The sequence below is a fragment of the Fusarium graminearum genome, chromosome 3 (genome assembly GCF_000240135.3).
Source record: "Fusarium graminearum PH-1 chromosome 3, whole genome shotgun sequence".
Taxonomy (NCBI): domain Eukaryota; kingdom Fungi; phylum Ascomycota; class Sordariomycetes; order Hypocreales; family Nectriaceae; genus Fusarium; species Fusarium graminearum.
The window spans coordinates 6,870,751-6,896,684 of NC_026476.1; the positions used below are offsets into that span (position 1 = coordinate 6,870,751).

A 25,934-nucleotide genomic window follows, 5' to 3' on the forward strand; every position below is an offset into this window, starting at 1 on the left:
GAGTAAGGTGATTTGAAATACCACAGCATCAACGACAGCAGCCTCCAAGTGGATGAGGTGTGTGCGAGTTGATGTACAGATATATAATGAGTCACTCAGAGTGCAAGGGGAACACCGTGGAGCGATAGAGGTGAGTGGTGCCCAGCGTTCCAAACCTCAGCATCAGTCAGAGGCGAGGAACATGGGGATTTATCTGATAGGAAGACAGCGCATCTTGGTTGTTCGAGCGTGTGACGCCATTGCAAGTCAATTCTCTTCTCATGAAGCCCTAGTCTAGTAGCCTAGCTTGGGCAACGAGCATGGAAGCAAACGTCTTGGCTGATTCCAACCTGCCAGCTATTCGGCGAACTGCGCCGTAGAGACCCATCGTGCAAGTCACTGGTAAAAGCAGGGTCTTCCGAGGATGATTGGGAATGACTATGATCGTCCTGAGAACAGGCTGTGATGGTGAACATTTTTTTGAGTTGCTGACCAGGATGCTGTAGTTGAGGTGGTGAACAAGGCCAGGGCTGACAGCCAGTCAAACGCCGGGAAAGGGTCGCGCTAGCATCACGGCCCCTGGACCCTGGTGAATAGCTTTCCAGAAATGGTCAAAGTGTCTCTATTTAGGACCCCTCCGCGACAGGGGTTCACGTGGTTGGTAACCGCTGATCTCGTCCAAAGAAATCGCCACTGATGAGTTGTGATTGAAACAGGATTTTCTAGAAAGGCTGACTAAAAAGTGCCAAAGCCACGGGTTGCGTGAATATGTTTTTGATCATCGCCATGCATATTCTGAAACTTGGTCAGCGGTGAGAAGAGATAATGAGTCGTTGAAGGTATTTGGTATTTGGTATTTAGCCGTAGAGGGAGCGGCGAGCTAAGAATCACCTATGATGTCATATAGAGGGGGTTTTGTTTGTTACCGACTTCTTCAGCTCATGATTTGAGCGAATGCTACCTTAGGCAAGAGATCCAGTAGGCGTATGTTGGTAGCGAAAGTGCAACGAGACAAAAGTCTCCATTAGAATCAGCTCAAAATAGAGCAATCGAGGATGTAATTTTACGAAGCGCTTTGTGTATCGACCCATCGGAAAGATGGTCGCGACGTGGTCGTCCTTGTGTAAAACGATTGGCTGCGGTTACAGCCGCTGGCAGCTATCTTGGCGCGTAATGAAACGGAGCCCACTGGTGACGGGAAGCTCAGCGACACCCAACCATCCTAGGAGAGCTTAAAATAACGTGATTCATTTGGTGAACCAGATCCCGATCCTTGAGATCAGTGTCTTTTTACTGTTTTTCGTTTGCCAGCTTAGCGAAAAACCTGTTGTTATCGTGAGAATGGTCGTCCGATGAACAAGATTAACCATAGTGCGAACGATCAACCCATCGAGGAGGAGTGTGAAGCGATTTGATGTTCTTTATCCGAAAGAAATCAGTTATTGGTTTTTTGTCTACGAATCTCTATTATGCGACCTATCCAGCGTTGGACTTTGTGGATGCCTTGTAAAAATCACTGCTTTTGACGGGAAAGGTATTTCATAAGATCCCATATGTCCAGGCAAGCCATGCCTTCTCGTCTGGTATATGTTAAAGTAAACGTCTTCATTTGTACTCGCAGCCACGCCCATCTTTCTGCATAGCACTTTCTTTAGAATTCGGTAGTAATTGTGTCACCCTGCAGTCACTGATGCGTAACTCGAACCGCGGGGTAACAAGAAAGCTGTCGGCGGGTTAAGGTCGATAACCTAGTAGTTTTGAGGTCAACACCACCACATCATTTTGTTCGCAGATACCAACTGTAGAGCCTTACTTCATTTTCTCAGTAAACTGTTGCCTTCGACTTGACACACATAACTGCAACCATGGCGGTCGCAATCTCTGAAGAGCAAGCTACCGACTTGAGCAAGCAATATGACACCCCACTTGGCCTTGCTCACTCAACTATGCAAGTCCTCAAGGACAGGATCAAGCTTCACTATGATCTTGCTAGCGACTATTACCTAAGTTTATGGTGCGAACAAAGCTTAATACGCTTCTGGGAACCATCTCTCTCGATCACCCTGCTAATCTAGACCAGGGGCGAGCACATTCATCACGGATACTGGCCAACAGAGGAATCTGAAGCCACACAGACAAAAGAGGAAGCCCAGGCAAACCTCATTCAGTTACTTCTAGACATCTCCAAAATCCCCTCCAAAAGCTCGGTTTTGGATGTTGGATGCGGCATCGGTGGCACTTCTCGCTATCTCGCATCCAAGCACGGTAGTTCTGTTACCGGAATCACCATCTCCACAAAGCAAGTTGAGATAGCGGACCGCTTGACCAAGGCCGCCGTAGAAGATGGGGCTTCACTACCCGATGTATCAGATGCCCATGGCTTCATCAAGCTCGGTGGCGGAAAAGTCAAGTTTCTCGAGCTTGATGCCGAAAAAATGGGCGATTCCTTCAGCGGTCAACAAGGCTCATTCGACGCGGTCTGGATAAGTGAGGCACTCAGTCACTTCCCAAACAAAGCGCTGTTCTTCGAAAACGTGATGAAAGTCCTCAAGCCTGGAGGCAAGCTTGTGTTGGCAGATTGGTTCAAGGCCGAGGACTTGGACGACACCACGTTTATCAATGATATCAAGCCCATTGAAGGTAGGGTTCCATGCAAAATACCATTGAGTGTTTCTGAGCTTAAGTAAAAAAACAGATGGCATGCTCCTACCACCGCTCTGTACCCAGCAGGGATACCTTGATTTGGCAAAACAGGCTGGGCTTCAGGTATTCGCCGAGCCGAAGGATATCAGTCAACAGGTCCGAAAGACATGGTGCGTACAGATGCTTTTTCCACAGGTAATATGGGCAATAACCTTACATTTTTTTTAATCTCTTAGGGATATCACCTGGTCTCTTGTACAGAACCCATCTCTGTGGGCATTTGCATTCACTCAAGGACGTGACGGCATTGCCTTCTTACAGTCTTTTCGGGCGATGAGACGGGGATACGCCAACGGGTCCTTTCGCTACAGTGTGATGGCGTTCCAGAAAGAAATGGCGTAAAGTAGCTCCGACTCCAACTCACACGCATCAACAAAATTATTTGAGTTCTGAAGATTTCGATCGACCTTTGCAAGCGGTGTTCTTCTGCTTTTCTTTCTTTTTCCATCGCGATAAAGGGTGGTATAGACAGTATTCTCGATGACTCTTCGTTCAGTAATAGTGGCACATGGTCTCTTATCAGTGGCAACATTGTCATTTGTAACCAGTTCGATCACCAACACATTTACAATCTGACAGGGCTGGTCAAGCACATGGCGTGCTAGCGCTCACTGGTATACTTGAGCCCGCTGATCGGGTCATGGCTATGCAGTCACAGTCTAGGCAACTATGTAATTTTCACAGAAGTTCAGTTTGAGTCCCTATTCTGCTTCTGTACATTTGCAAATTGTTCGGGCGTTCGTGAACAATCAGCGTAAAAGTATAGAGCAGAAATCACATGAAGGGCCAGACATTGTCATAGTGGTTGGTGGTTACAATTTGTCTCCGCTGCCCTATGTGACAACGCCAACGTATATTGTGACCATAAGGAGCTGTGAACACTCTATTCGAGTCCGGTGTCTGGACATAGAAAGTTGATAAGAATATAACAAGTAACCATCAAAAAACGTTCACCCAAAAATACGACCGTAACGCCTTCTTCATTTCCGACTTAGAAGATAGAACCGATCCTGCATCACCGGCCTTACGCTTCGCCAAAAGTGTTCTCGCCGGAGTAAGTGATGTAGAGGAAGCTGCAAGTAATCATATTAGTATTTCGTCTTTACTTCATGCCTGTTGGGGAACATACCCGTCCTCATCCTTGTGCTCCTCATAAATGCTGCTCATCAGGGCAGCTGTCGGGGGTAGAACCTCGTCAACGAAGATGAAGATGGCCTTCTCGGGAGACAGCTTAATTCGCTTGCGGATGACGTAAACGAACTGGCCGACGGTCAGGTCGGCAGGGACGAGGTACTTCTTCTTGTCGATGGTGGCAATATCACTCTTCTCGACCTTCTCGCAGATAACCTATTCGCAACATGTCAGCAAGTTGTCGGGTGATGGAAAGATGAAGAGAGAAGGCGGTCGGTAAACGGGCGTGGAACCCCCCAGTCTGTTGATGTCGTTGTCGAGTGAAAGCGGATGTTTCGCTCAAAACCAGAGAATATGTTATTCGTAAGGGGGAAAAATACATACGGGAATACGATCAGCGTATTTCTGACGAATGCGCTCGGCCTCAGCCTTGCGCTTCTCGAAGGGGTGCTCGTCCTTGAATTTGCTGCGCATGTTGACGGTGATGGTTGTTGTGGAGGCGGTAAGTGTGTTGGATTCAAGTGTCGCGATGACTGTTGGTTTCAGGCAGCTAAATAGTCGAAAGGTTGTGGTTGAGGGAAAAAGGAAGAAGAGGGAGGAGGGAGATGATGACGGGTTGGAAATAAGAAAAAGAACTAGGTTACGGTTTGCTTGCGTCAGGCAGAATAAGTAGGTGAGGTGAGGAAATGCACAGAGTGACAGAAGGTGGCAGTGACACAGACACAGTACGCGCATACACCATACAGATGAGCGGTCGGCCAGCGCAGACTTGACCTGACTTGTCCTGACTTGAGAGGCAGCAGCGCGGGTTACAGTGGGCGCCCAGGGCAGATGGCACCTTAGCAGGTGGCAGCAGCACCCAGCCCAACTCACGTTGACTGGACATGCGCGCGGGGCTAGATGACTAAACTATAAATGGCTTAGCTCTATGATGCCCGGTGAATCACAAGAGGCCCCGCGAGGCAACAATGGCGGGGAAACAGCAAGTCACGTCGCATTGTATCGTCACAGGGTCGAGAATGAGAGTTTGCGAGTGAATCCTCAAAAGGACCCAGAGTTCATCGACGAGTTTCTTTAATTGATCTCGATTATCCAACACGACAAAGACTATATATGGTCCGGATCTGACGTTCCAGCAGCGCTAAATAGTTTTAGGTGACTACAGCCATTAAACACCCTCTTTCCATACCTGTCTGGGATTGGAAAGGGCTCCATCAAGATCCGGTAGAATCCCCCACGTACCTTAGGTACGTCCAGCGCCATTCGTCAGGCTTCTTTTCTGCTTGTAAGTGCCGTATTGGTGCACAGCTTTTATGACCCAGGCTTTAATTTACGCTCCACGATACGCATCTTAGAGAGACAGGCGGCTGGGTAGGTAAATGAGAGTTGCTGGGTATATTAAATGCGATTCATCCTGCATGCTCTGAGTTTAACTGTTCATCTTAAGAAGTGTCAGGCTGCTTCAGTAAATAGAACTACATAGTGTTTTCCAGATAGTTCTATTAAACGTTTTATCTTCAAATTACCATGGTTTACATACCATCCAACCCTTCTTCCTACCTTGGCAGGTAGTAGCTTATTCTAGCCAGGAACAGTAGGGGTTCTACCTTGTCTGTAGAGAAGTCATCGATGCCACTTCAGACAGGTACAATGTGTTAGTTCACTCGCTACCAGGAAACCTGCAGCTGACAGCCAAACTTACTACCTGCCAGCCCCACTGCATGCATACTGAATTACAAAACAATCCTTGCTTGAGAAAAGCTTCAGCCTTGATGCTTGATGGCATCTGCTTCTCATATAAAGGAGCCTCAAGAAGGTCTCGCCATTATGTAGGATCCAGCAACGGAGCTACATTGGCGGAATGATTTTAGTACGCCCGAAAGGTGCGTCGATTTTGACCGCCCTCGGCCCCGGCCGTGAGCTGTCCTCTACTCCACCCTAGACACGCTCCTTCTATGAAGTTGACTAGACTAGCCAAGGCCTCCGTCGAAACAAGCCAATTGCCGAACATTCGATTCTGACTATCACCCGAGTTCTCAGTTGTTCTAAACCTTCCTTTTGTTGGACCCTGGCCTCATCCGTCGCGTGGCCTCATCCGAAACGCCTGATCGTCGTCTCTTTTTCTTCTGTTTCCTTCTTGTTCGTCTCGCTCTCGTTCTCGGCCCTGTGGCCCTATTTTGCCGCCATCTCTTCCCGAATCTTCGGGTCGACTATATAATACCGTCATGGCTGCCAGACAGCCAGCCCGGCGCCTTGCTGCGCACCTTGCTTCTCCTTCCGTACGCTTCTCACGAACTCAATCCGCCTCTACGAGACGCTGGCTGTCTAGTTCCGCCGGTCCTAAAGCTTCTCGATCATCTTATTCCAACTACTCCCCGCTGTGGCTCACTGCTGTCGCACTTGGTGTCGCCGCTCCCTTAGCCTACAAGATGGTACCAATTCCTTCCTAATCATTGGGAGAGCCAATCGCTGAACATAGCACTCTCAGTCTGATATCGAACCTATCAATGCCGATCCTTCAACCCTGGCCGACCGCGATGCCCAGAAGAAGCGCGAGTCGGGCGTTAACGAGGACTCGCCCATGCGACTGCGAATGGAAAAGTTTATTCGGGAGCAACAAGCCCAGATCGTAGCCGAGCTTGAGAGACTTGACGGCAAAAAGTTCCGTAAGGACGAGTGGGAGCGCCCCAACGGTGGAGGCGGCACGACCTGCGTTCTCCAAGAAGGAAATGTCTTCGAGAAGGCTGGCCTTGGTGTTAGTGTTGTCTACGGCTCGCTTCCCAAGCCTGCCATTGAGAAGATGCGAGCCAACCACAAGACAATGGATCCCAACATGGAATCAATTGACTTCTTTGCCGCAGGACTCAGCATGGTTCTTCACCCTTATAACCCTATGGCCCCAACCGTGCATCTTAACTACCGATACTTCGAAACGGCGAACCCTGATGGTACATCTCAAGCTTGGTGGTTCGGCGGCGGTTGCGATTTGACACCATCATACCTCTTCGATGAGGACGCTATTCACTTTCACAAGACGATCAAGACCGCTTGCGATGCTCACGACAAGGAATACTACCCCCGATTCAAGAAGTGGTGTGATGAGTACTTTTTCAACAAGCACCGTGGCGAGGCACGTGGTATTGGTGGCATCTTCTTTGATGACTTGGACGAGACGGAGCGTGATCGCGAGAACACCTTTTCGTTCGTCCAAGACTGTCTCAAGGCGTTCCTCCCCTCCTACATTCCCATCATCGAGAAGCGAAAGGACATGCCTTACACTGAGGCAGAGAAAGACTGGCAACAGCTTCGACGTGGCAAGTACGTCGAGTTCAACCTTGTCCACGATCGCGGTACAGCATTCGGACTCAACACACCCGGCTCAAGGGTTGAGAGTATTCTCATGAGTTTGCCATTGACAGCTGGCTGGAAGTACATGCACGAGCCCGAGCCCAAGAGCAGGGAGCAGCGCCTTGTAGATGTCCTCAGAGATCCCAAGGAGTGGGTCTGAGACACGCGTCTTGTATTCAAAATAGACGGATGCATGTTGGAGCATGAGGCAGGGCGATTGTTTAGTGTATCATATGTGAAAATCATAGATAGGGACACCGGTGGCGGTGTAGGCTACAAAAAGCAGACAGCAAATATGTCTACTGAGACGCTACAAAAAATCGAAATAGTTTAAAGAAGCCATTAATAACTTTCTTTCGCGGAAATGCCAGCCTTGTGATAATGGAGAAGAGATAGTTTTTTGCGAGAAACTTTGAGTTATCTCAAAGTAGTCACCTTCAATCGGTATCTAACACATGCCTAATTTCTTCCTTTTACAAACATCGACGTGCGAACCCGTTCGACTCGACGGCAATGGAGCCTCTTCCCTCGCATCGCGAATTAATTACAGACCTCATATGTTCCATTTCGGCCATCACACCATCAACGGCAGATGGCATTTCATCTACACAGCCGCCTCGAGCTGCTCAATCGCCCACACTTTCACCACTCCAAGCAATCTCTCCGTCTCAACGGCCTCTACTCTTGACTCTTCATGTATTATTTCCGACCCTTTTACTTCCAGCCTTAGATCTTCTCGATCGGGGACTCATCACCAGGCTAGCGGGCAATCAGGAACCTCACGACGGCAGTCCTTTGGACATGATGAAGAACGACGTATTTCTGGTCCGTTCACTTGCTACGACAATCTCACGCCGCTCTCGTGACGTCAATCTATCACCTAAACGCTACATCGTTCATCTCAACGCATGGAATTGTTCATGTGCAAGCTTCACATTCGATGCTTTCCCCGCCCACCCTATATCGACGGCAGACGAAGCACAGCAGGTACCCTCTGAAGAAGGGCTATGGTCTTTTGGAGGCACGAGTATGGAACTAGAAGGAGATACACCGCCATGTTGTAAACATTTACTCGCCTGTTTGCTTGTGGACAAGTGGTCAGAAATGCTGGGCATGTATATTGAGAATCGGGTCGTTTCAAGTGAAGATATGGCAGGTATCATTGCGGACATGTGAAAATAAGTCTTAGCAATATCGAAAAGCTCGCCCGTTTGAGGCAACGTCTGGTATGTATTATCCTCACTCCATCCTCTAAAAGTCCAGTTTGATGTAATCAATGTACAAAGGCGCTCTCGCCTTAGCCTTTGGCCAGGATATCGCCTTGGTTTCCTCCGGACGCCAAAGAACCTCAGTCCAAGTCTAGTCCATCTGCTAGGTCTTTTGTCTTCGTAGTTTATTTCTTGGTCTCCTTGTTCTCCTTGTCCTTCTCACCACCTTCCTTGGCTTGAGTGCTTGCACCATTTGTGCCCTCCTTCTTCTCATCCTTGTTGTTGATCTCCTCCTTCTTGGCCTCCTTCTCCTCTTGTTGTTGCCTGTTTTGGATCTTGTTCTCGATAAGATCGTGGAAGGCTGTGATGGCACGGATCAGACTGCTCAGGTAAATAGCCATAAGTTGGTCGTTGGTCTTGACACTCATCGCATATGCCAATTCGCCGCCGCCAGACTTTCCATCTCTTTCGGGCGTGGAGAGATTGGGCAATAGGTTGAAAACGTCCTGAAGGTTTCCAAGGATCGCATGGTTAATGGGTAGTTGTTTGTCGAGGACCTTCTGGAGGTATGCGCCAATATCTCGCAGGCGCAGGTGTAGACCCTGAAGTGATTGCAACTGGTTTGTGACTCGTGTGGATAGTGTCCCCGCAGCGACATCGCGAATATCTCTTAACAGGTGCTCGACACCAATTTCTTCTGCCTCCTCGGCCTCGATGACGGAAGGAGTGTGGACAAATGTTCGTGCGGTGGTTGTGCCGTCCTAGTGACCGTCAGTGGTTTGATCATCGATTGTGGCCAGTATCAGTTGCCAACGTACGTCCTTGATCTCGTCAACAGCAAAGTAAGCATCTGTTGGCACTCCTGACTCCTTGGGCTGGACATCGACAATGACAAGGAGGGGGTTGGGTGTGTAGCGCTTGAAGAGTTCATTGATCTCCAAATCAGATGCGCGGAGCTTGGGACCGGTGTGGTACCATCCTATAAGCTTCTCTCGAGCGTTGACTTTCTTGAACATATCGTTCATAGATTCAACGTAGTTGTGGTCAAGGAACCACACCGAAGGGTCCTTGTCATCCTCCTCGAAAGGAACTGCAATCAACATTGTAAGCGCCACCCAATTTGTGGTCTCATGGTATTAAGATAACACACCAGCAAAGCTGTTTGACACTCTCACATCGTTTCCATCATTTTGTCCCAGGAGAACACCCACGACTCGTCGCTTTGTCTTTGTGGAAACTGTTCGATTGTAGTGGTCGACGGCGGAGAGAAGCACGAGGGGCGCAACGGTGACGTTTCGGGTGACGAGGGAAAGGGTTTCTGCCGTTGTGGTAGGCATCGTTGCTTCGTAGATGGGTATTTGATACAACAAATCCTATCTAAGGTAGTTGAGAGATCAATGCGCAATCTTAGTCGTGTAGGCGCGGTAAAGTCGAAAACAAAGTCGTGATGTGGTGTTGATGCAGTGATTATTGTGGCCGCACGTACGTAGTCTAGAGGCTGCCTTCTTGGAGGGAAGCTTAGCTCCCGATTGGGTCAGGCACCTTGGAGACTTCAAGCTCGAGCCTTGTAGTGCCACATCACGTGTTAGCAGCCACAGTTCAATGCCGTGCCACATTTGAGGTTCGAGCAATTGCCTTTGTACTCGTATTACGGATAGTGGTACAGATGAGAGCAGACGGAACAGTCGCACTATCTTTCTTTTTGGTCCAGTCGTCTTTGTTTACAGTTCTGAGTTTCACTGACGTCACCAAGCTTTAGGGATCTAACACAAATACGTCAAAACAACCTCCCCCAAGTAGAGCATCACTTTATTAGGCAAACAAGTGCTTCTTGGCTCACGGGACCATTGATATACTGGTGTTTGTGAAACTCACGACAACATGTCGAGATTCGAGGTGCGATATAGCATGGCTTGATTTTCCACTTACGGTGAGCGAACGATCAAGGATGAGGTTGGCATCCACTTGCTTTAGTCCTTGGCTTCTGGATGTTTCCAAATGGACAGAAAACGGAGACTAACCCATGTTGATGCCGGCTATTACCACACCTGGATGCACGTGAAATAACTAAGACCATAAAGACGACGCCCACTACATACTGTCTCAGGTGCTGATGGGACTAGCATCAAGTCATATAAGAGCAAATAGGTTGTTGTTCGCGCAAACCGAAATATGACGGCGAGGTGTTGATGGATTGCCGGAGATATTTCGGATCAAAGGACGTTGATTCCGGATTCCGAATTCGTTGAACCTCGGCCCCGATGGCCGATAGACTCCTGTTGCGAATGTGCTCTGTCTCAACGATATACCGCGGATGACTCCGGTCTGTCACGACCATAACGTCTTGTCGCCTTGGTCGGGTAGACAAAACGGACATGTTCCGGACACAACGATTGTTGGGAAAACATGTGTTTTGACTACCTAGCAGGTACTTAGATGTTACCCTAGGCCCTTGTTGAGTTTGAGTAAAGAAAAGATGAAAGGTTTGGTCTGAACATTAGACGAATATATCATCCACCTTGATAGTTTTGGAGAGTACGGTACTCAGTAATGCGATATATTTATTATGTCGGTTTCTACGTGTCCCACATGTAATTCATATAGCACTCATGTAAGCCAAGCCGTAGTCTGTGGTCTGCATTTGATCTCGTTACGAACAGGTGGTAACAAATTGTAACGCCGTGGCTGTACCGAATACCTTGTCTTGGCAAAGACTACCTACCTATAATTCAGAGCTTCTTTTTCATCAATTGAGTTACCTAGTACCCACCTACCTATGCCAGCATACATCTCCAGCCAGCATGACTAGCTCTCTTGATAGCTTTTTGTGGTATTCCACATTCTTATACATATTCACAATACTTCACTCATCTCCATCTTGCAGTAACAACCAAGGCAGAAGAAGTACCAGGTAGTTAAAGTAGTAGGTGGTAGTATCCCCAGCAAGTTTTAGTATCCATCAATTAGGCCCGTCGAACAGGGGTATGCCCCCATCATCATCGCTCCAGCAGAAATAGCCCGCATTGAGCCAATCACAGTTTGTTAAAGCTTCTCCTCCAAACCTCCCGTCCTCCGGCTACGCACTCAAGATTTCCCAGTCTTGACTTTGTTCTTCTCTTTTTTTCACTCTCTTCCCTCACTCTATTCCCTCGGCCTCGCACCAAAGAACAAAGCCTGTCGTTAATACAGCCTTTGCCTCTCTAAGATCTCCAAGGATCCTCGCCAATTCCTCACCAAACCAACTTCCAATTCCACCTTCCGCAACCGCCAAAGATGGGTTTCATCGAGGACGAGCTCAAGCAGCTTAAGGATGTCATCAGCACCATCGACACGCGCATTAAGAAGCTCGAGGCGCGAGCCACCGGCGGTCCTGTCTCTACCGACGAGATCCGAATGATTCTCATCGGTCCTCCTGGTGCTGGTGAGTGTTTTTCTGCGCCGCAATGCCGCAACGCCGCCAGAGTGCTGTGCTAACTTTGGTTCACAGGCAAGGGTACTCAGGCCCCCAAAATCAAGGAGCGCTTCTCGTGCTGCCATCTGGTATGTCGATTCTTGTCGCGATCCATTGAAAATTGAGGGGCGATCTTTCTAACACTGGGGTTTTCCTTGCGCAGGCTACTGGTGACATGCTGCGATCTCAGGTCACTAAGAAGACCCCTCTCGGTGTTGAGGCCAAGAAGATCATGGATGCGGGCGGTCTGGTCAGCGACGAGATCATGATTGGCATGATCAAGGAGGAGCTCAACAACAACAAGGAGTGCCAGGGCGGGTAAGTTTTATACCTTTTGGATTTTTGACCGCCTCACATTTTGTGCTCGGGAATCTCGATCCTACGTCGGTAATCTGCAGAGCAGCAGAAGCTAACAATTCGCGCTGCAGCTTCATTCTCGACGGTTTCCCCCGAACTGTCCCCCAGGCCGAGGGTCTCGATGCCATGCTCGCAGAGCGCAAGCAGAAGCTCCAGCACGCCGTCGAGCTCCAGATCGACGACTCTCTGCTTGTTGCCCGTATTACTGGCCGATTAGTCCACCCCGCTTCCGGCCGCTCATACCACACCACCTTTAACCCTCCCAAGGAGTACATGAAGGATGACATTACTGGCGAGCCTCTTATCCAGCGAAGTGACGACAATGCCGATGCTCTCAAGAAGCGCCTTGTTACCTACCACAAGCAGACCAAGCCTGTTGTGGGCTATTACCAAAAGACCGGTATCTGGAGCGGCCTCGACGCCAGCCAAGAACCTGGTCAAGTGTGGAAGAACATGCTCAAGGTTCTTAACGAGAAGCGAGGACAGAACTAGAGAGTCCCTAAGGCGGGTAAACCGCTAACGGCCGCCTTTGATTTGGCAGGTACCAAGACGATTACTGTGTGAAAATAAAAGCCAGCTCGTCTTGGATATATGAACGGTATGAAATGTAAACTGGGGAGGCGGACGGGAGAATGGACAATCCTATCTTCCTGGCCAAAGAGGCGTTAAAATGGTAGAAGGTTTGTCTGCGGCCTTGTGGCCATTTGTGGAAAAAGCTACCTACTTTGGACGACGATTAGCCATGTATCAAAATGTCTTTTACAATAGTTTCCAACCAACAAAAAGAAAGTTGGCTTACAAGCGTTAACTCGTCCTAGCTCACACGATCATCAACTGTATTATGAATATAAAACCAACCCCAATGCTTAGCAAAGCACCCGACGTTTCTGTCCATGTTATTGTCACAGAACGCAATATATGTATTCCAGCTGTTACGTGCCAACTAAACTTTGGTTGCCATCACATGGGCGTACAGGTTGATGCAATCCACAAGACAAATACAATTCGTATCAATAACTAAGCTCAGGTCTATTGGACCATATGAAAAGCCTTAAAAGAAGACTCCTGGTCCTATCTATAGCGGTCATGTCGTAAAATGCATTTCCATGAATGCAGTAATCCTCCTCCCAGCCACTAATCTACCAAACAATGACGCCTTTTACGAAACTCCCTGGGCTCCCTCGCAATGCTTCAAAGACAAAATCATGAAAGAGAAGAATAGTACTGCGCTGGATATCCAAGGCCAGGTCCTTAACGGTAATAATATCGGATCAAGAAAGAGAAGAAAAAGTGATCTTGTGTGCCGAATGAGATGAGACAGTGGCGAAGCGAAAACATGAATAGCTGATGGTCGATAACGACAGACGTATCATAGAGTTTATGTCATGCAGCCAGCCAGGGTGTACAGCTTGCTAAGCCTTATAATGGACAAGAGGGGGTTTTCTCACCCCGCAAGTACCTATCGCTTTGGGGTCGCTGACAGGGGAAGGTCAGTAGAGGTAGAGCGAGTCGCGGAAGCGCAACTGACCATTGACCATCTGCCTCTGCTTGTTAAGCCAGCTCCGTGGAGCTTCGTGCCGTCGTTGCAAAACGACATGGTTACTTTGAAGCCGGCTTGTAAGATCATACCAAGCTGATGCAATGAGAGAGTTCTCCCTTTCGAGGTTCCGGATAATTTCATCACTTGCGGCCTTTAGTCACGGTTAGTCAGTAGAGGTTTCAGTCACGATAAGAAGGAAAACGTGGTTCAAACAACGTGTTGTTGATATCTACATAGGAGCGTGTACGTACCTTTTGTGCTGCCACAGCCTCGCCGTCATGGGCGGCCTTCAACTTACGTTGCAGGTCAATCCTTTCTGTCTCCGATCGTTCCAGTTGCTAAAACCAATTTGTCAGCCAAGATCGCTTCTTCTTAGACGAATTTGTAGATCCCCTCCGCTTGAAGGGGAGTCGAGGCAGATACGCAGGACAAGGCATGGTCAATTCTACCGCCCGAGGAGATGGTATTGTGGCCATGTTTGCGTCTTTGCAACCAAATTCTACTAATGAATGGCAATCATCTTTATCTTCCTTGGACGATTTGCTTTCGACTGGGACCACTTGGTCGTCCTCATCGCCGTGGACAATTGCATCGTAGAAAGCACTAGGACTCACCTCGCGGATTTCTCTGAGACGATTTCGTAGTTTCTCAATCAGCTCGCCCTTCTTGCTGCCATCGGGCGCATCGCCGTCACCACTACCGGTGATATCTTGCAGCTCTCTACCCTCTTCAACCTCCTTGCGCAGCTTATCTTTGGCAAGAAGTGCTTCGACAAGTTGGGTCTGCTGGGCATCTCTCTCCGAAGTACAATAACTGAGCTGTTCCCGAGCATGGTCAAGCTCAGACTTGAGAGATGAGATGATGACTACATCGGAGCTCTTGATTTCCTTGATAGCATCGGCACCTTCTTTGTCAAGCGCAGAAAGTTGGGCTTTGGCAGCAAGAAGTTCGCGACCTTGGTCAGCAACCTGAGCAGAGAGATCTTTCTCCCGCTTCTTAGACTGTTCCAGCTCAAACTGGCACTGCATGAGTGTTTGCTTGATGTTAATAAATGCTTTAGTTCTGTAGAAGTCGGCAGTAAGTATGTGTGTTCCTTCAGGTGAGCAAGCATCGTTAATGGCTTTGACTAACCCTTCGCCGGTCATGTTGTTGATCAGAGCCTCCATTTGATCGTGAAGAACAGCATGCTTTTCGTAAACATCGTTGTAGTTCTTCTGAAGATGAGCACGCTGCCTCTTCTCTTCGTCAAGCTCCCTGCGGAGTGGAGCAGTATCTCCGGAGCCAACTGTACTGCGAAGCAGATCGTTCTCGGCCTTCAGGCGGGACAATTCGAGGGGAATGTTCACTTGGCCTGGCTGAGTGTCCTCGTTAGCTGCGTCGTTAAGCTCGTCTTCAAGACTAGACGCCATGCCCAGCGCACCGGGCACTGCATTTTGAGCGCCTTCGCCGCTCTCGAGCTGCTCCTGGAGATCCTTGATGAAGTTCTCATCATGGCTTTGTCTTGCTCTCAGACGAATCACTTCGTCCTCAAGCGCCGCGATGTCCTTCATTAGCTGGTTCTTCTGGCTGCGTTCGTCCCATAGATGCTGCTCGGACTGAGTAATCATCTTGGTCAACTCGTCTTCTGCTTTCCTGGTGCGAGCGCCTCTGTCCTGATCATCTAACAGGATCCTAATCTGATCTTGTAGCTCAGTCTTCTCGTATTGGAGGTTCTGAACTTCTTTGACAAGATGCTGTTGGGACTCGAGTTTCTGCTTGTACCGCTCTGCGGTATTGGCCTTCTTCTCAAAGTCCTCGGCTTTGTGCTTCCACTCGGTCGCTTGGTCTTGAAGCTCCTCGGCGTATTTGCACTTGTCCGTCAGCTTTATCACTTCGGCCTCGAGTTGCGATTTGATGCGCTCATCTCTGCGTATTGTTTCTTCGTGTCTAGAGATGAGCTCCATTTGATCATGCACCTGAATTTCCAGGTTCTTGATCATCTCGGCATTGTTAGCACCATCTACAGTGGCCTTTCGCAGGACCTCGAGCTCTCGGTCATTCTTCTCCTTTTCATATCGGAGTTCTTCGTGACTTGTTTGAAGATGATCAAGTCTTGTGTAGTAGTCCGATAGCTGCCTCTTGGTCGATTCGAGTTGTGACCGCAAGGCTGCATTCTGCTCCTCGACAAGAAGATCAATGTCTCGAGCTTCCATGACAGATTCGATAGCTTCCTCAACTTCTTCGTCTCCTTGTGAGTCGTTGATATCTTGCTGTATGGTCTGGATGATTTGCATAATCTCCGCCTGCGTTTGCTTGTCGAGGCCAGTGACCCGGGGGATATAGTGGTTGCGTTGGGGGCCTAGGATAACAACACCTAGCATAACAGCCAGGATCTGGGGAATTAGTTTGTAATGCCATGCATGGAGACGGGCAAAAGATAGGATTACCTGGCTAATACCCTGAGCATCGGGGTTCTCAGCAATGGCATGGTAATCGAACTTCTTGGCCTGGCAAGCAAGCTCGGGGACGGAACGTCGAATGTAGCGGAAAAGGCCCTTGTAGATGTTCTGGATATTGCGCTTGTGATTCAGGTGTCGGGAGGTGTTCGAAGTTGTCTCGAGCGCGGATGTGTCGAAACTGGGATCTAGCTGATGTAGAATTAAACCAAGTGTGACACCGTCGACGAGGTCTTCGTAGGATTCTACCATTCGTTTCGGCTCGAATACTCGCTTGATCTGAGGTGTATCTTGGGTGAGCGGACTAGAAGACGGTGTAGACGTTGTAAAGAAGACGGGGCTCACGGCTTTAATAAGCGCAGTCTGCGCAGCAGGACTGTAAATTGTCATTTTGATAGATAACTCGGCTGAGGCCAAATTGTGGTCGAATTGGGTGTTTGTTCAAAAAGTTGCGGTTGGAGGTGATAGTGGTGGTGGGATTATAGGGAGTTGCGTCGCGTGTCTCAAATGCAATGGTAATGATTTTTGAAGAATTCAACGGCATGTCGAGGATGCGAAGGTCGGGTATTTAAAGGGAATTGTTATGAGAACTCCCAGAGCGAATGTTCCATTGTTCTGCGTTTGTCGAGGTGATGTTCAGTCTGAACTTAAGGTCTAAGAGAGTATTGTTCTTTAACATTCGGCAAACGTTGGGCCCTTGTTGGCTCGAGCTGTTGCTGTCTATCGGCTTATCGATTTGACAGGGGGCATGTTCAAAGCAGGGGCCCGCCCGCTCTCACCAGAGATTCATTGAATAGCGTGTTTGAACAACCAATAGCAGCTTTGTGGGAATGAACAGAGATAGATATGTCTTTTTGTAATTGGAGGAGCCGCGATATCAGCATTGACAACTTACCTGCGTAGGTAGCATTCAGGACAGAGTTAACCTCCTGCATTCTGCATTCTGCATCCTGCAACGCATTGCTTGGACTTGACTCGGTAGTCTTCTAGCCACCAACCGGCGTGTATAACGAGCGGAGCCCACGTCTTCTGGCTGTAGAAAACTTGCGACACCATGGCTTTGGCACACACAATCTTTTCAACATTCCATCACTACGCTAGTATATACATAGGCAGCAGTCACTGTCCCCTTTTTTAAATAAAAATCACTCATGGCAGCATATTGCGACAACATGCACGTTTGCGTGATCATGAAATTTGATCCAAGTACAATATTGACTATGGCGTTGTAGCGCAAATGTAGGCTCCATGTGGCTGTCTACTAAGCTAGAGGTGTCATTTGAGACACAAATTGTCACAAGTGCAATAATGACTGCGTAGAACATTAGTAGCCTGCTGTTGCTTACTACCTATGTACAGAGAGGACATGCCCAAGCCAGGAACAGAGAGAGAGAGAGCTATGATCATCAAGCAACATCGTTCACGTACCAAACACCATTCTAACGATTCGTCTTGTGGGGTACTGCAAGATGTAAGTGAGGATAGTCACGGTTCAGCCCTGCCAGTTACATAGGTACTCTGGATTGCTAGGCTAACCTACAGAGCATCGATCGACTCATGATGGCCAAATGCTAGTATAATAACCGTCTTGTGTTTAGTAGCATCAAAAACCAGAGATTCAACGTGAATGGCAAATGTCTATTTCACCCTGTCAAAGGTGTGCAATAATAACAATAATACTTTGTCGCATAGCGAGTGTTTCCCTTCAGGCAATCCTGTCGCTCCTATCCTGTTAACGCCTAAATCAAGGATATCGATGTTCCAACAACTGCCATGAAATATGGTCAGTTCACTTCGAAAGACTTGCTATTGTTTCGTTTTTGAATCATAATGTGTACTACAGCGCAGCCCTTAGTCCGTCGTCACAACCTCATCCTTCTCGACACGGATCTGATGGTCCTCGTGGTTGATCTGGACGATCTCGAGCGCCTTCTCAGGCGCAATTACGGAGAAGCCCCTAGTCGACATGTTAGTGTCAAATCGCTATAGTGCCAAAAGGGCGGGGGAATCGGTGACTGCTTACTTGATGATTGAGTAAACATGTGTGATCTTGCCGCCAGCCTTCTTGAGAGCGTCTTTGCACTCTTCGACAATGGAATCAGGTGTGGACTCGTCCTCGAACCAGACGATGGCAGACTTCTTCTGATCAACGGCGAGGACGCCGGGAACAACTGCAAGCGCAGCAGTGACAAAGGGGAAGAATCTCATGCTTATGATAGTGCTGGAGACGACTTTATCGAATAAAGATGATCGGTGTCAAAAGTGGTGATATTTGCGACAAAAGTTGGTTTGACGTTAAAGTGTGGAATGATGGTGGTTAGATGCTTGTTGCGTCAGATGCGGAAGGCAACGGGATGGTTTGAGACCTTATATGGCTGGCGGATGGCGAGGCCTAGGCCTGCTAGTTTGCTGCCCGCATACCAAACCACAGGGTGCTGCATAGACTTCGGGGATCACTCCACTGTAACAAGTTAAAGCAGTCCCCGTGGTACATGGCGCAGTGACCAGGTGCCGAATTGGGCAGGTCGCCCACTCGCTTCTCCCAATCGCGTTGCTGAGAATGAGGGTACCTGAATTAGGCTGGGGGGCAGCTTACGGCATTCTGTACATTGTCCTACAAACGGACAACTGTTACCCTACGTAAATGGCGGGACAAGCGATCATGAGTTTAATGCAGAGAGACACTCTTGGCTGCTATTGTAAAACTTTGAGAGCCTCTATATTGGGAAACGGCCGAACATGACGTTTTGTCGGCCCTACTTCAACTCACACTGAAGACTTGATTTTCCCACACACATACTATGCGGGACGTTGCAGCAGCATATCCCTTCCATTGGACAACTATCATAGCGAGTCGATAGCGCAACTCAGTGACAGAGCTCATATTCATGTGTCGTCATTGAGTTGGTCTGCAGTTTGTCTCTAGGCCTCAGCCTTTGCCTGTCTCCGCACCATTATGTCCCAAGCGCAAAGCCATGTCGGTTCTATATCTACCAATCAGAGTCTAGAAGTACAGTGATAGCGTCAATGCAGTATCAAGTGTTAATCACAACGAAGCTGGATGATCATGTTTATTCAGGACCTATTCAGTCTATAGCCGGGTAATTTCTCCCTGATCGTGAAACGCCGCGAATGCTCGATAAATCTCGCCTAACTCCTTGCAACGCCGAACTCGAAATGCCGATGAAATCACATGTACAACGTGATCATGCTCTTGCGCCTCCGGGAATACTGTCGTTCTCGCTCCAGACTTCCTTGCTCTCCTGTTCAACAGCTCTCATGGCGACAGCAACATCTTCTAGCCGTGTTACAACGTCGATGACGCCCTGGTTGACTCGTTGGAAATACCGATCGTTGGCTTCCCGTCGTTTCCTTGCCAGAAGAATGTCCACTTCTGTCTCTTCTTCGAGCTTATGACCCAGTCTCTCTACTCCGGTGCCGCTGCTGTTGGGGCGCGAAATGCTGCTGCTTCCAACTGCACTCCTCTCGGTGCCTTCAAAGCCAGACTTTGACGTGTCTCCCAATGCACCCTTCAAGTTTCGAACTTCGGATCCGGTAGCAGAACCCACATGATCGAGCTGTGCTGTTTCTATAACATCGTCTGCTTCACTTCTTGCCCAGGCTTGAGCGAGGGCGATTTGAGCGGCTCGCAGGTCAGCCAGTTTTCTGTCATGATCTGGGCCAAAAACGTGAGTCCCTCCAGAGGCTGACAGTTCGACTTCTTCCAAGGTTGCTTGCATTTCGGACCATAGGAGATCAGTACGATCGCCGGTAGCGCGAGTGCTCTCTGCAGGATACAAGCCAGCCCGCTGAGGCACAACGGTTCCGGAACGTCCAGACTTTACAGATGGCGCGTACTCGACATTGGTTCTCAGGTTTGATTGTTGTCCGATAAAAGGAACAGTCGGTGGATGTGTATTCGCCAAAGATGTGCTTGAAGCTGAAGGGGATGGATGCAAAAATAAAGAAGGGGGCGGATCTCGTTGCCGGCTCACCGGTCGAATTAAATGAGACATTATGATTTCAGATGCTTTTCGAGTCGTTGTTTGCAACGCGTGAATACCAGTATAGAAAGAACTAGATAGTCTACGTCTTACTTCATTCCAAACGGGGTATCAAAACGGTGACTGACATGACCCTTGCTCTGCTTTGAGTCTGTCGCAGAGTTGCATAGAGACAGTAACAATAGTATAATATACTCCATATTCCCACTGTACTCGAACTTCAAAACATCCATGGACATCAGTCCATCGCCAAGAGCTCCCGCTAACCCGCAGCGGGGCACCTCGAACCATTTCACTTGCACGTGATCTGGAATCCGAAATTGGCGAGTCCGATTTCCTAGGGCCACCAAACCCTACCTGGAATTTTTGCTTGTCGTTTGTTCAACTTTCCGCAGCCCAGCAAATTACCATCACCAACCCGTCGTCGATACACAGACAGATCCGGTAGGTACTCCAGTAACCCAGCACACTCTCCCAGCAGCTCTCGATCGCCTCGACCTTTTATTTTCGCATCGACAGTCGACTAACAACTTGAAGCAAAAATGGCTGGAGGCAAACCCCGTGGTCTTAACGCCGCCCGTAAGCTGCGAACAAACCGAAAGGACCAGAAATGGGCCGATCTCGCCTACAAGAAGCGTGCCCTCGGTACCGCTTATAAGTCCTCTCCTTTCGGTGGTTCTTCGCACGCGAAGGGCATCGTCCTCGAGAAGGTCGGTGTCGAGGCCAAGCAGCCCAACTCCGCTATCCGAAAGTGTGTCCGTGTTCAGCTCATCAAGAACGGAAAGAAGGTCACTGCCTTCGGTACGACGAACCCCACCTGCTACGAGAGATGAAGGACGGCTTGAACTAACGATAATTCTAGTCCCCAATGACGGTTGCTTGAACTTCGTGGATGAGAACGACGAGGTCCTCCTGGCTGGTTTCGGTCGCAAGGGCAAGGCCAAGGGTGATATTCCCGGTGTGCGATTCAAGGTCGTCAAGGTCTCCGGTGTCGGTCTGCTTGCTCTGTGGAAGGAGAAGAAGGAGAAGCCCCGTTCTTAAGCGAAGAGCGCGTGGATGGAAACAAAGTCATATTTCGACACGTGGAGTCTATTCGGATTGCTTGCATCGACATTACGGTTAGGGATCTGATCATGGGAGACGGGTCTGCAAAAGGAAAATAGATCACAAAGTCTTCGACGAACAAATCATGACGTGCACGCTGCGTGACAAGGAATCCCGGGTATTGATCCCACATCTCCATCATGACATTATGGTACAATTGTGTTTTACACTGCTACAGCTCTTCTCTAATGCTTAGCTCTCGGAATTATCCTCCTTGGATGCTTCGGCATATCTAATAGCATAGTCTGCACCCAGACCTAGACTGACCACTCCGCCAGTGATCCAGCAGCCATTGATAAACCACCACCAGCAATCCTTGACGTCTTTGAGATTGACTCGCTTGATCATAAGGCCAAGCGTCACCATTGCGCCTCCACAGCTTCCGATAAAGAAAGCTGGCCCAGCACCTGCTGCGTACCCAGCTGCAGCGAGGAGTGAGATCTGTGCAGCTGCCAATCCCGTTAGCACTTGCTTAGTCTCGGCATCATGTTTCAAGGCAATGCTCTTGATCCCTGCCTTGACGTCGTCCTTGATGTCCATGTGAGCATAAATCATGTCGTACAGCACTGTCCATGCAATGTTGGAGGCATAGAGACAGGCTGCGGCAGTCAGGGCAGGTGTATGCGATAGCAAGTCAATCCCAAGTGCCGGGAAACCCATGATTGCTCCCCATGAGAAGGTTAGGCCAAGGACTGCTTGAGGGTAGTATGTGACTCTCTTCGCCAAAGGATAGCTAGCCACCAAAATCAAGCTAGGGACACCGTAAAATAGACAAGGCAGAGGAAATTGCAGCAATATTCCCAGCCCGGTGAGAAGTTGACATCCGGTAAAGACAAGCCCTTTGAAAGGAGTAATGGCGCCACGAGCAATGGGTCGGAGTCGAGTTCGCGATACGTGTGGATCGAGGTTTCGGTCCCATAGATCATTGATGGTACATCCAGCTCCTCTCATGATAAGAGCTCCGGAGAAGAAAAGGAGTGAAGTTCCAATGACGGAACCTGGACTTGTCATTGGCATCGCCATTGGGGCGGCCATAAGTGTAGAAAAGAGACATGGAAAGAAGAGGTAGTAGGTTCCTGCAGGCTTGTCAAGTCGAATGAGCTCAGCATAAGGGACCCAAGATGCGGGGAGCTTGGAAAGCAGTCCTGTCTCAGGCGGTTTGTAAGGTGCTGGTGCTGTTGTAGCTGTGGGTGAGTCTAGATCTTGTGTGGCCACGGTTGAGGAGTGAGGTTTGGCTTCGTGGAACGCAACAGCTCGCTGAGTGTTATGCCATGGTTGCCCCAAGGCTTTTGAAACATGAACAAGAGAGGGCCGAGCTGGTAATTGTCTGTGAACTCTCAACGCTTGACCCGAGATCCCTCGACATTGAGCCCAGGCCGAAGCCCGAGGGAGTGCATTTAATCTCATGGATCAAGGTCTACGAACCTACAGGAATAATGAGAATACCATCTAGCAATTACCGTGGAAAGTCGTATAGCTTACCACAAAACCCGCCGGATACGATTTGATCAAAAGGATCCAAATGCCAGTCTACTCAAGCTTTGATTCTGACAAACTTGAATACAAAAACTCAATTATAAAACGAATAATCCTTGCATCTCTCTTCTAGACCTTAGTGGAGTGAATTGGCCAAGGTTGGAAGGGATGTGAAATACGGGTCTGTCACGTGCAACGCTTTTGTTTGCCTTTACACTTTTAATTGGTTGCGCATTCAACATCACGGTCAAGCTTGTGACGCGACTAATCGCAGGTCGCTTGGAATTTTGAGATCCCTAAACACTTACCTATTTACCTTTCGACGAATACCACCAGCGAATATTTCGCATCGAATGGGCGTGGTCTAGGACGAACGGCTTTTCGGCCTACTTCCTTGCACCAAAAGAACTTGCCATATCCTCCACGATCGGAACATGTTGCGATATCGTCTTGAGCACAACCCCACTATAGCTATGCTCACGCGTAGCACTCCAAAAGCTCGACATAATGCCGACCTCGCTGCATCCGCAGGCAAAATTCGATCCTATACCACCTGATCTAGACTTGTATAGTCTAGTAGACAAGACCTCCAACTTCCAATGGGTCCAGCGCGTTTCAAGAAGCCAAATACGCAGCCTTGGCCAACAGGAGTTTGAGAAGCTTGTGTTGATTCACGTTATCATTGGCGGCAAGCCTCTGATCATTGACGGATGGGATGGAGTTCTCCCAAAATCACTTTTTGATGTCGCTTGGTTAGAAAAGACACATGACAAGACACGTACGTTATTCCATTTCCCGAAACTGTTGCAGCTGCTGACGCTTTTTCCATAGAGGAGAATGTGAGAGACATCGCCGCTGGGGCCGACATCCCTATGACGATGGGCCACTACCTGCGATCAATGCGACAACTGGCGAACCAGTGGACCCCCACCAACTTCCGCGACGAGCGACGACAGCGTCTCTACCTCAAGGATATTGACTGCCCTCCAGAGTGGCATGATGCACTACAAAAAGTTATTCACCCGAACCTGTTTTATCTAAACGAGAATGCCAGCGAGGCCGGAGGCTCACACCAAGATGAAACAGCATTCCGCGATGAAGCTGCAGCAGCACCAGCCGGTGATCTAATGTCAAGCTTGCCAGAGGAGATGCGCGCCCAAAACCTCATGTGTTATGTTGGACATGAAGGTACATACACCCCAGCGCATCGTGAAATGTGTGCATCCCTAGGTCAAAATATCATGGTGGAAGCCTCCGGCGACGAGAAGGGTGAGAAAGCAGGCAGCTCGATATGGTTTATGACGGAAAGCAAAGATCGTGAGGTTGTGCGCGAGTACTTCCTTTCCATGCTAGGTCACGATATCGAAATTGAGAAGCACTTTGCTCAAATCAACGCGTGGAAGAAAGCGCCTTTCGATGTATACATTGTCGAACAGAAAGTCGGCGATTTCATTCTAATTCCACCCCTGGCAGCACACCAAGTTTGGAATCGAGGTACTCGAACAGTAAAGGTGGCATGGAATCGTACAACTGCAGAAACTCTTGAGATGGCTTTGCATGAAGCGCTTCCAAAGGCTCGCCTTGTCTGTCGTGATGAACAGTACAAAAACAAAGCGATCATCTTCTTCACTTTACAAAAGTACTACCGTCAACTTCAAAAGCTTGAAGAGAATGCAGAAATGACTTCCATGAGCTTTATGGGGATTAGACAAGACATTCTCAGGAGCTCCCCTCGTGCCAAGCAACTTGCCGGTGACTTCAAGAAGCTCTTTGCGCTCTTTACCGAAATTCTGCTTGACGAGATGTTTGCATTTAAAGAAAAGGAGGTGGAGTTTATTGAGTTCGACTCTTGCATTACTTGTTCATATTGCAGATCCAACATCTTCAACAGGTTTCTGACATGTAAGCACTGCACTCGCATGCTCGTCAACGGTGATGAGGACACATACGATGTATGCATGGAATGTTACGCCATGGGGCGGTCTTGCGCTTGTCTCTCAGGCTTACAGTGGTGTGAACAGTGGACATGGACTGATTTGGTCAATAATTACGAGGACTGGCGCTCTATGATTATCAAGAACGATGGGTTCGTTGACTTTGAGTCTTCGCCGCAACCCCTCGAGATTGCCCGGCAGCGTTCTGCGAAGAAGTCTCTGGCACAAATTTGTCAAGAAGCCTTGAGAAGGCGCCCATGGAAGGATATCACCCAGCCGGAACGTGAGCTTACACCAAGCGAATCGGAGCCGGAAGTTGATGGAGAAGGAAAGCCCAAGAAAAAATACAAGAGGAAGAAGAAACGAGGAGAGCTTCGACGATGCCATGTATGCTGTCACAAGGACTACGCTTACCGAGTGCATCAATGCACAAACCCTGGCTGCACCGAGTCTTACTGTTATGGTGTCCTCTACAGAGCTTTCGACATGTTACCACAGAAGGTCCTGGAGGATGAGCAATGGCAATGCCCCAGGTGCTTGGGTATCTGCAATTGTGGTTACTGTCGTCGTGTAGGCAATACAAATCCCTACACGCCAAAGAACACTTTGCTAGGACACGATACACGTCCGATCGCTGACGACCGAAGTGTAGAGGCGCTTGTTGATTTTCGTGTCCACAATCTCTCATGGCTCAAGGCTGCTGGGGAGGAAAGTCGTAGTAATAACAGTAAACGGATGAAGAGATTACGAGAACAAGCCGACACCGCAAAAGCACAAGATATCACAGACCAAGAAGAGGTAGACCAAGCTATGCAAGACGACGCTGAGGCTCACGAAGTTAATGGTGTGCATGTATCCAGCATGAACGGTTACGGGGATCAGAGCCATGTTCTCGGTGGCCAAGGCGATCATCCCATGACTGACGACAATGCCCAAGGATCATTACCGCGTTACTATGGAGCAAATGGCGAACAAGTCGACCAATCCATGGCTACGGATATTTCCCAATTGGAAGATGTCGATGCATCCTTATACCCAAATCCTTCATTGGTGGCTCGACAACGTATAGGCATGGGCTATTATGAGCCAGATGATGCACCGGACAGGATTCTCTTTGATCCCTTCCAGGCCCCTTCTGAAGAGGCCATACGACCGTCCGAGCCGGATATCCCCGAATTTGTCAAGAAATCTATTCGGGCGGCCAAAAGAAAGGCAAAGAGAGAGAATGAGGATCCAGAGTTTACTGTTGGCAAGGGGCATCACA

At 48.9% G+C, this 25,934-nt stretch overlaps 12 protein-coding genes across 12 annotated transcripts; 6 read left to right on the top strand and 6 right to left on the bottom strand.

The window, feature by feature from the left end:
* Positions 1–1,844: 1,844 nt before the first annotated feature.
* FGSG_10741 (uncharacterized protein) lies at positions 1,845–3,024 on the top strand (the record flags this gene model as incomplete). The annotated part of the gene is made up of 4 exons (XM_011327365.1): positions 1,845–1,993; positions 2,060–2,619; positions 2,675–2,792; positions 2,859–3,024. 4 exons carry the CDS (start codon positions 1,845–1,847, stop codon positions 3,022–3,024), a joined length of 993 nt encoding a protein of 330 aa, XP_011325667.1.
* Positions 3,025–3,493: 469 nt separating this feature from the next.
* FGSG_10740 (uncharacterized protein) lies at positions 3,494–4,486 on the bottom strand. Its single transcript, XM_011327366.1, has 3 exons — positions 4,198–4,486; positions 3,812–4,029; positions 3,494–3,755 (listed from the first exon to the last, which is right to left on the bottom strand). The coding sequence occupies exons 1-3, from the start codon at positions 4,285–4,287 to the stop codon at positions 3,707–3,709; spliced, it is 357 nt and encodes a 118-aa protein (XP_011325668.1). The 5' UTR covers positions 4,288–4,486; the 3' UTR covers positions 3,494–3,706.
* A 1,385-nt stretch (positions 4,487–5,871) lies between these two features.
* FGSG_10739 (coproporphyrinogen III oxidase) lies at positions 5,872–7,497 on the top strand. The gene is made up of 2 exons (XM_011327367.1): positions 5,872–6,245; positions 6,302–7,497. Exons 1-2 carry the CDS (start codon positions 6,039–6,041, stop codon positions 7,319–7,321), a joined length of 1,227 nt encoding a protein of 408 aa, XP_011325669.1. The 5' UTR covers positions 5,872–6,038; the 3' UTR covers positions 7,322–7,497.
* Positions 7,498–7,674: 177 nt separating this feature from the next.
* FGSG_13927 (uncharacterized protein) lies at positions 7,675–8,337 on the top strand (the record flags this gene model as incomplete). Its single annotated transcript, XM_011327368.1, has 1 exon — positions 7,675–8,337. One exon carries the CDS (start codon positions 7,675–7,677, stop codon positions 8,335–8,337), a length of 663 nt encoding a protein of 220 aa, XP_011325670.1.
* A 217-nt stretch (positions 8,338–8,554) lies between these two features.
* On the bottom strand, positions 8,555–9,706 carry FGSG_10738 (26S proteasome regulatory subunit rpn-8; the record flags this gene model as incomplete). Its single annotated transcript, XM_011327369.1, has 3 exons — positions 8,555–9,130; positions 9,188–9,459; positions 9,520–9,706. The coding sequence occupies 3 exons, from the start codon at positions 9,704–9,706 to the stop codon at positions 8,555–8,557; spliced, it is 1,035 nt and encodes a 344-aa protein (XP_011325671.1).
* Positions 9,707–11,600: 1,894 nt separating this feature from the next.
* On the top strand, positions 11,601–12,985 carry FGSG_10737 (adenylate kinase cytosolic). The gene is made up of 4 exons (XM_011327370.1): positions 11,601–11,790; positions 11,857–11,909; positions 11,984–12,138; positions 12,249–12,985. The coding sequence occupies exons 1-4, from the start codon at positions 11,643–11,645 to the stop codon at positions 12,667–12,669; spliced, it is 777 nt and encodes a 258-aa protein (XP_011325672.1). The 5' UTR covers positions 11,601–11,642; the 3' UTR covers positions 12,670–12,985.
* Positions 12,986–13,667: 682 nt separating this feature from the next.
* FGSG_10736 (uncharacterized protein) lies at positions 13,668–16,542 on the bottom strand (the record flags this gene model as incomplete). Its single annotated transcript, XM_011327371.1, has 4 exons — positions 13,668–13,868; positions 13,969–14,055; positions 14,332–14,779; positions 14,849–16,542. The coding sequence occupies 4 exons, from the start codon at positions 16,540–16,542 to the stop codon at positions 13,668–13,670; spliced, it is 2,430 nt and encodes an 809-aa protein (XP_011325673.1).
* Positions 16,543–17,775: 1,233 nt separating this feature from the next.
* On the bottom strand, positions 17,776–18,469 carry FGSG_10735 (uncharacterized protein). Its single transcript, XM_011327372.1, has 2 exons — positions 18,176–18,469; positions 17,776–18,109 (listed from the first exon to the last, which is right to left on the bottom strand). Exons 1-2 carry the CDS (start codon positions 18,358–18,360, stop codon positions 18,004–18,006), a joined length of 291 nt encoding a protein of 96 aa, XP_011325674.1. The 5' UTR covers positions 18,361–18,469; the 3' UTR covers positions 17,776–18,003.
* Positions 18,470–18,959: 490 nt separating this feature from the next.
* FGSG_10734 (uncharacterized protein) lies at positions 18,960–20,112 on the bottom strand. The gene has a single exon (XM_011327373.1). It carries the CDS (start codon positions 19,890–19,892, stop codon positions 19,359–19,361), a length of 534 nt encoding a protein of 177 aa, XP_011325675.1. The 5' UTR covers positions 19,893–20,112; the 3' UTR covers positions 18,960–19,358.
* A 425-nt stretch (positions 20,113–20,537) lies between these two features.
* FGSG_10733 (uncharacterized protein) lies at positions 20,538–21,438 on the top strand. Its single transcript, XM_011327374.1, has 3 exons — positions 20,538–20,600; positions 20,694–20,957; positions 21,019–21,438. Exons 2-3 carry the CDS (start codon positions 20,699–20,701, stop codon positions 21,195–21,197), a joined length of 438 nt encoding a protein of 145 aa, XP_011325676.1. The 5' UTR covers positions 20,538–20,600; positions 20,694–20,698; the 3' UTR covers positions 21,198–21,438.
* Positions 21,439–21,452: 14 nt separating this feature from the next.
* On the bottom strand, positions 21,453–22,283 carry FGSG_10732 (uncharacterized protein; the record flags this gene model as incomplete). Its single annotated transcript, XM_011327375.1, has 1 exon — positions 21,453–22,283. One exon carries the CDS (start codon positions 22,281–22,283, stop codon positions 21,453–21,455), a length of 831 nt encoding a protein of 276 aa, XP_011325677.1.
* A 960-nt stretch (positions 22,284–23,243) lies between these two features.
* FGSG_13928 (uncharacterized protein) lies at positions 23,244–25,185 on the top strand (the record flags this gene model as incomplete). Its single annotated transcript, XM_011327376.1, has 4 exons — positions 23,244–23,514; positions 23,568–24,688; positions 24,758–25,057; positions 25,147–25,185. The coding sequence occupies 4 exons, from the start codon at positions 23,244–23,246 to the stop codon at positions 25,183–25,185; spliced, it is 1,731 nt and encodes a 576-aa protein (XP_011325678.1).
* Between the last annotated feature and the right edge of the window lie 749 nt (positions 25,186–25,934).

Bases quoted from the DNA above. Each gene is read 5' to 3' on its own strand.
- FGSG_10740 (XM_011327366.1), bottom strand. From the start codon at position 4,287: ATGCGCAGCAAATTCAAGGACGAGCACCCCTTCGAGAAGCGCAAGGCT. The intron at 4,030-4,197 runs GTATGTATTTTT...TGTTGCGAATAG, and splicing joins AATACGCTGATCGTATTCCC to GTTATCTGCGAGAAGGTCGA. The intron at 3,756-3,811 runs GTATGTTCCCCA...GATTACTTGCAG, and splicing joins GAGCACAAGGATGAGGACGG to CTTCCTCTACATCACTTACT.
- FGSG_10737 (XM_011327370.1), top strand. From the start codon at position 11,643: ATGGGTTTCATCGAGGACGAGCTCAAGCAGCTTAAGGATGTCATCAGC. The intron at 11,791-11,856 runs GTGAGTGTTTTT...TTTGGTTCACAG, and splicing joins CATCGGTCCTCCTGGTGCTG to GCAAGGGTACTCAGGCCCCC. The intron at 11,910-11,983 runs GTATGTCGATTC...TTCCTTGCGCAG, and splicing joins GCTTCTCGTGCTGCCATCTG to GCTACTGGTGACATGCTGCG.
- FGSG_10735 (XM_011327372.1), bottom strand. From the start codon at position 18,360: ATGAGATTCTTCCCCTTTGTCACTGCTGCGCTTGCAGTTGTTCCCGGC. The intron at 18,110-18,175 runs GTAAGCAGTCAC...CATGTCGACTAG, and splicing joins CATGTTTACTCAATCATCAA to GGGCTTCTCCGTAATTGCGC.
- FGSG_10733 (XM_011327374.1), top strand. From the start codon at position 20,699: ATGGCTGGAGGCAAACCCCGTGGTCTTAACGCCGCCCGTAAGCTGCGA. The intron at 20,958-21,018 runs GTACGACGAACC...CGATAATTCTAG, and splicing joins AAAGAAGGTCACTGCCTTCG to TCCCCAATGACGGTTGCTTG.
- FGSG_10739 (XM_011327367.1), top strand. From the start codon at position 6,039: ATGGCTGCCAGACAGCCAGCCCGGCGCCTTGCTGCGCACCTTGCTTCT. The intron at 6,246-6,301 runs GTACCAATTCCT...TAGCACTCTCAG, and splicing joins CTCCCTTAGCCTACAAGATG to TCTGATATCGAACCTATCAA.
- FGSG_10734 (XM_011327373.1), bottom strand. From the start codon at position 19,892: ATGCAAGCAACCTTGGAAGAAGTCGAACTGTCAGCCTCTGGAGGGACT.